Raw genomic sequence first — 7,756 nt, 5'->3', positions numbered from 1 at the left:
AAATTTATAATGCTTTCTTCAATTTTATCTCTCAAACTCTTTGTGAGCCAGTCTGGTTTTTCACTTGATGTTACTTTGGTCATTGAAGAAACAATTTCTAGAAAAATCTGAAGAAGATTCACACAGTTTTGAATGTTGCTATTGCTTTCCCTGAGCCTAACAGGTATTAATATCTGAAGTTTTAATGTGCCATTTGGATATCCATTTATATCTGAGTAATGATTTTGCACTCAATTTAAATATCCAGCCTTCCCTTCCAATGCCTGTTACTAAAATTTTATAACTAGGAGGTGACGCCTGGAGGATATAACCTCTCTCACGTGTTTTATAATAAGATGGTTAGTGTAACAATTAAAGCCTTATGTCTGTCAGTTTGATGTTATTTGTTTCTGGAGCTAGTAACTTGCTTGAAACTAAATGAATGATAGTTTTGTAGATGGTTATAAGAGGTTTATGTTCTTTATTTCAAGTGTGATGCCGGGGGTGTGTAGGTGTCTAACTTTTCAAAAACTTCTTATCTAATGGTTAAAAATGTTAGGACAAATTAGGGGAAGGTTTGATAAATATTTGAATGGTAAGATCTTGCTTTGAGTTTGGTTTTTAAAAGTTTCATGGATTGAACAGCCTAGATCAGTGATTCCCAACCTCAAAGATAATACCATCTCATTAAACAAGTAAGTTTTTTAATTCTACTGTTCTTTTAATTGCACACTCAGTTATATGTCTTTTATTTGATAGTGAAAAATGGAAAAACAAGTTAATTATTAGTAAGAAAAACAGTTTGTTGGGTAGATGGAATCTTTCAAAAAACATGGGGGTCGTTGGTGGTAAAAAGGTTGGGAACCGCTGGCCTCGATAGATCAGTAGACCCTTTCCTGTTGTCCTTAAATGTTATGTTTTGTTCTTAAAAATCTACCAATCTCCTCTTCCTTGTCCCACAAAAATGTAGGATATAACTTTTATTAGGATTTTGATTTTATTTAACATTAACACAATATAATTCTAAACTTTCACAGTCAGCCAGGTACATGAATAAACTGTGGTTAGAAAAGTGAAAACTGTATTTGTTAGACTAGTTTAACGACTGATAGATATTTGTTAAACTCTCTACTTAATGCATTATTTTTCAGTCACCAGTGTATAAAAAAAAGCAGTATAAAATTGAGCGAATGTTGTTGTATTTGATTACATGTCTATTAATCCATGAATATATCAAATATTGTTTAATTCATTATCACTAGACTTGGTAAATTCAGATGCATCATTGTCAATATACATGTAGGTATTTTTATACAAACTGTTGTAAAACTTTCCCTGAAAATAGAACCCAATAGGACAAATATACGATTTCAAAATGAACGTAAGCGAATTAGTGTTATTAAAAAACTGGAGCCAATGTTTTTGAGAATCATGTAGCAACATTCTTTCCAACTTAGTAACTTTTTTGATGTTATCTCTAATTTGTTTTCTGAGTAGTTTAACAATCTTAGAAAAACAAATGGAAACATTAGCACATAGTTTATCTTTTGGACTTTTACCAAGAATACTGTAGTTTGATTCTTATCTTTTAAGTCTTTGTTTAGACATTTAAAAGATTGTTTTGCATTGTCTTGTGCTGATGAGACTTTTGGTACAGTATATTAGTAGTTGTGCTTTGACTTCTTTTTTGTCACAGTTGTAATTCTAGACAAAAAAAATAACTTTATTCAAGTAAACTATATAGATCTTATTGAATTTGGAAAACACTGATTTATTTATAGCAAAGGAATGAAAATAGTAATTTTAAATAAAAGTAATTATATTAGCAAGATTAATTATACATATATTCAATTAGAGGATGATAGAAGAATTTGAACTTTAAGAAAGGTAAAAAAATATTTGTTAAAATTAAACCTGAAAATGCATATTAAGAAATTAGAACACTTTTCTCTTATTTTGGAATAATGCCACGAAATGATTGTCCCTTTTTTAAAGATTCATATTTTATGTTTCATGACTTTATTTATTATGAGTTGTGGAATCAGTTGGACACACATGATCCATTTTTCAACTGCAAACAAAGTCACATTAATGCATTCCTGCAGAATTTAAATAAATACAACTTGACATTTGAATATGAAATTTAATCATTCTCCTCCTCAGATATTTTAGCAAAAAAAAACAAATGAAGTGAGTTAAAATGTTGTACAAACATCATCACCAAAATGAGCATATAGCCCCAAAAAGTTGGATAATGACATACCATATTTAAAGTTAACATTGCGAAAGTTCTCATGAGTCATGTGTATACAGTTCTTAATATACCATTTTAAGTTAACTTTGCAAAAGCTCTCATGAATGGCCTGGCATGGCTAGGTGGTTAGGGTTGCGGGTTCAAATCTCCATCACACCAAACATGCTCGCCCTTTCAGTCTTAGGGGCATTATAATGTGACGGTCAATTCTGCTATTCGTTGGTAATAGAGTAGCCCAAGAGTTGGTGGTGATAACTAGCTGCCTTCCCTCTAGTCTTACACTGCTAAATTAGGGATGGCTAGTGCAGATAGCCCTCATGTAGGTTTGCCCAAAATTCATAACAAACAATTCTTAATATACCATATTAAGTTAACATTGTGAAGGTTCTCATTAGTCGTGTGTACACAGTTCTTACTACAACATTTTAAGTTAACATTGTGAAAGTTCTCATGAGTCGTGTGTACACTGTTCTTAATACAACATTTTAAGTTAACATTTTGAAAGTTCTCATGAGTCGTGTGTACACAGTTCTTAATACAACATTTTAAGTTAACATTGTGAAAGTTCTCATGAGTCGTGTGTACACAGTTCTTAATACAACATTTTAAGTTAACATCCTAATGAGAACTTTCACTTGTGTGTACACAGTTCTTAATACAACATTTTAAGTTAACATTGTGAAAGTTCTCACGAGTCGTGTGTACACAGTTCTTAATACAACATTTTAAGTTAACACTGTGAAAATTCTCATGAGTCGTGTGTACACAGTTTTAAGTAGTTATTTCTTGTCATTAACAAATAACTCGTGTTAAGAACTTTTTAACATTTAGTTAACTTGACAGTTTTATTATTCGTAATATAAGTGAAATGGTAAACAAACTGCCTGACCACTAAAGTTTTAAAGCTTGAAATACCTGAAAATCAGTTGTACAAAAACTGTAGTAGTTGCTTGTGTTGGATAAAAATCAAAGTATGTCAAAAAGAAAGTTCAGTCCTGGATAGAGTATTAATAGATCAAATATTGTTTATGTGAAGAATATAGAATTTTTATTTTATTTTCAAAGAGTGTCATCTCTAACAAGAAGTATATATATATATATATTTTTTTTTCCCAATCTATAAATTTACAATAGTATGTGGCTCCACCACCAGATGGTTGTCTATTCATGGAAGATAGCAGTAACTATAAGCTCATGTTATATACTCTACAACATGATTTCATTAACCACTTGGTGATAGTTAGAAGAAATGAGGATGAAGAACAATTAATATTTTTTGAACAAGAAAGAGTAATTATTGCTAAATTGAAGCTGATTTTAAACTGTTCTAATTTTTAAAAGACCTGTAAATGACCTAAATGGAAGCTGATAATATTTGGTATCAAGGTTAAGATTAGACTGCAATAATGAAGTTTCCCCTATTGGCAAAAAATCCATGATAGCCCACGTGTCTGGTGAGTTATTGTATAATGTATTACATGTTTCTGAACACCACACCAATGATTCAGGTACGTGTGTACTGGTTGATGAAGCCGTTAATCAGCCTTCAGAAAAACAAAGTTAAGTTACTCCTTCTGAGTTATTTATGAAACAGGTGTTAGAATTAGCATGGTGTTTGTGAGATGAAATACTTTCTTTGCTGACATTTGAGGGCTTATTTCTTGTTTAAGATATTGTTCAACAGTCAATGTATACCATTACTCTATGTCTATTTGTAGCCCATAATGTGTGTGTGTTATGGTTCTTATAGAATTCATGAAACAAACTAAAGTATGAAACGTTTTTTTTTTCCAGTTTAAGATGAGTTGTTAATCGATCTTAAAACAAGTATCCACAGAAAAGAAGGGCTTATTTTAAGAATAAATATAGCTCACTCTTGAAGTTTATACCGTGTTCCGTTAAACCTATAGAATTGAGTTAAAACAAGACAATTGTAGGTTTCACAAACACATAATTTATTCACAAACCATGGTTTCATGATGTATTTGTTGTCTTGTTTTTTCCTTAATTCTGTAATTGTGGAGTTTCACCAAGTACCAACGGTTTCAAGTATCAATTATAATTCAAGCCACGTTACAAATAGCATTCTCGGAGAGTCACAAGTTTGCAATGTGTTTATTATTTAACGTAATATCATAAATAATTTTCCAGTCATGCCTATTATCTTTGTCAAGATGATTGGTAATTAGCATGTAATATTCCCACGTGTCATTAATATCAGATTCAAGTACTTGAGTCAGGATTTATCCTTACAATAATTAGTACTTGAGTCAGGATTTATCCTTACAATAATTAGTACTTGAGTCAAGATTTATCCATACAATACTTAGTACTTGAGTCAGGATTTATCCATACAATAATTAGTACTTGAGTCAGGATTTATCCTTACAATAATTAGTACTTGAGTCAAGATTTATCCATACAATAATTAGTACTTGAGTCAGGATTTATCCTTACAATAATTAGTACTTGAGTCAGGATTTATCCTTACAATAATTAGTACTTGAGTCAGGATTTATCCTTACAATAATTAGTACTTGAGTCAGGATTTATCCTTACAATAATTAGTACTTGAGTCAGGATTTATCCTTACAATAATACAAATAATAGTCAAATTTATTTATGATGATTATTAACATATTGGTTTTGTTGCACGTTTTAACATCATTGTATTTTTTTGTTTAACATTCTGGTGAAGATAATCTACAGTTACAGTTGATGCACAGGATAATCTACAGTTACAGTTGATGCACAGGATAATCTACAGTTACATTTGATGCATTATACTTGTAATCAGATGAATACAGTGGAATTCAAAATCTATTAAGACACAATCGTAGTAACTGATATGATATGGTCTATACTAGACCACGTAGTTTCTAAGAGGTATTACTTTTAAACAGTTATGGTAAAAAGTTTAATGATTTTTGTTTACTAGGGTGTGTTGGTTTTAAAAGATATTTACAGTAGTTTTTAGAAATTGAGGACAAATGCAGCTGTTTTGTTGAGCTTGCAGATAGATCCGGAAGTAGCATTAGTTGCCATGTATGAAAATAAAACCGTGTTTTTCTTCCCAACAGTGTTTACGGAAGAGTGCAGAGAGTAGAAAGAAATGGAGGTTGTTGTGCCAAGTTCCAAGACAAAGGACGACAGATGATGTTATTAAAATAGGTTAAAATAAGAGATACTTCTTCATCATGCTTGGTATGATGGAACAGATGAAATCCAAAAGTTTTGTTGCTCTTGTGGCATGCATCATTATAACCAGTATTGTAGTGTGCCTGTTTGAAGATTCCAAACCTCTTATTCATGATTTTTTGTCGTCTTCTGAGAGACAAATAACTCATCAATTAAAGGACATAAAGGTTTGGTTTGATTCAGCACAGTTGTTTTTTTATCTTTTATTCTTGTTTATTTATTGAGATTTGTTTTTGAAAAGAAAACTAAAAACTTTTATCTTTGGGATCAGAAATCTTATCCTGTGTTGGTCAGCCATAAAATATCATTATTTTAGTGAACATAAGGTCAGTTGTAATTTTAAAACTGTTTGCTTTGGAAAGGAATGCAAAGAAAATGTTAACAAAAACTAGAATCATCTTGAAAGAAAAATTCTTTGATCAAAGAGAGGGTTTTTTCAAAATTCTATCCAGTGTGTTATATTTTATTAAGAACTTTCATGATTCTGAAAATTTTTTGTTCAATAACTGTATTATGTTACAAATGTATTAAACGTCAGACTTTCAGGCCTACAAGTTGTGTTACAGACATCATGTAAGTCATAAAAACTAGATGGCCCAGGGTTTAAAATTACATATTAAACCTTTATTGAAGGCATCGGGCCTTATCTAAATGTTTCTACATGTTTTGGTAGGCTACAGATTCATCATTATAAGGAAGGTAACAGTAGTGAAACACTTGTTTTGGTGTTTTCTGTAATGTAGAAGCATTTAGACAAGGCCTGGTACGTTTACTAAAGGTTATACATTGAGTAAGTTAAACATAAAGTTTTTGAGTACTTACACAAGGTCATTTGTAAATTGATATTAAGTTATAATTTCACACTGATTCAAAGAATTTGGTCATCTTTCATAACATAGAGTTTATAGATCTCAGTGTATTAGTCATGTTATAACAGTCTTGTTTAGTATATTAATAAATTCAAATAAAGCCTTTTATTTTAGTTAAGTTTTATGACGTAGTAAAACATCTTTGCACTTAAGAGCAAGTTAGAGGCTCTGTGAGGGGTCGACTGGACCATCGAGACACCTGAAAAATTCCTGGTGGTCCTGTGTCTCATAAAAAAAAAAAATGGTGACCTTCTTTCATAGAAAACTATTTAAATTTGGTGCCAAATTTCTTGTTAACAGCTTATAGTGTGGCACAGATGTATCGTATTTGTTTTTTAAATTATTTCTGGATGAATTAGTTCCAGTTGATGTAACTTTATGGGCATGTTGGTCTATACTTTACTAAGATTGGCAATAAATGTTGAATTGTAAGGGAGACAACAACCGGCTTAATTTGTTAACTTCATGAATAGTACTAGTACATATTATAGGCTATGCAGCATTAAAAGCAGTACCTAGTTCAGTTGTTTCAAAAATCCATCCCCCGTTTCATTTGATGGCTCGTATAAAAATGATTTTCTCAGCCCATTTTTAATCTTCAATCTACCCATGTTCTGTTCAGTAAATTTCAAATGTAATACAAAATAACACCGACTTTCGTGCCTTACAGCTCTTAAGCATTACCTGCCATTACATTATCTTGTCACTTAGTTACTGAAAAAATGGTTGTCACAGTGGAATTGGGCAGAGATTCGAGCATGAACGTACGTGATATTTCATAGCTGCCTTTTAAAAGATTATTTCTAAATGATTGGCTAGTAATTTGCCCTAGTGGAAACTAATTTGTACAAGTATTGCCATAATATCTTATTAAATGTTCAGCTTGTACATAAATGTTCCAGTTAATTATCCTTCTATATAGTACTAATTTGAATATTTTGGGAATTTACCAGTTTGTTTGTTAACTAGTGTGTGCATAAGTTAAAGTAGATTTAACTCGGTTGTCTACTGATCATCCTAGCATGTGAATATTTAATGCATGTAGACCAATCTAAGCCCCAGTTTTTATGGGTTAGGACCCAGGACCAAACAAAAGTTTTATTTGCTGTAGTTAGGGTGATTTGACAGTTTATTGGCTTTTATTACAAGATTAATTTTATATTACCAGGATTACAGAATTAATTTTATGTTACCAGGAATTGAGGATTAATTTTATGTTACCAGGAATACAGGATTAATTTTATGTTACCAGGATTATAGGATTAATTTTATATTACCAGGAATACAGGATTAATTTTATGTTACCAGGAATTGAGGATTAATTTTATATTACCAGGATTATAGGATTAATTTTATATTACCAGGAATTGAGGATTAATTTTATATTACCAGGATTACAGGATTAATTTTATATTACCAGGATTACAGGATTAATATTATGTTACCAGGATTACAG

At 31.0% G+C, this 7,756-nt stretch overlaps 1 protein-coding gene across 1 annotated transcript in view; it reads left to right on the top strand.

The window, feature by feature from the left end:
* LOC106471064 overlaps positions 1-7,756 on the top strand; it is a gene marked incomplete at its 3' end in the record, with an annotated part of 14,929 nt that overhangs the window by 3,411 nt on the left and 3,762 nt on the right. The window contains exon 2 of the mRNA XM_013931651.2: positions 5,314-5,598. Coding sequence (XP_013787105.2) covers positions 5,431-5,598 — 168 coding nt within the window. The remainder of the gene's footprint in view (positions 1-5,313; positions 5,599-7,756) is intronic.

The sequence above is a fragment of the Limulus polyphemus genome, unplaced genomic scaffold (genome assembly GCF_000517525.1).
Source record: "Limulus polyphemus unplaced genomic scaffold, Limulus_polyphemus-2.1.2 Scaffold4383, whole genome shotgun sequence".
NCBI lineage: Eukaryota > Metazoa > Arthropoda > Merostomata > Xiphosura > Limulidae > Limulus > Limulus polyphemus.
This window is presented reverse-complemented; position numbering and strand designations above follow the sequence as displayed.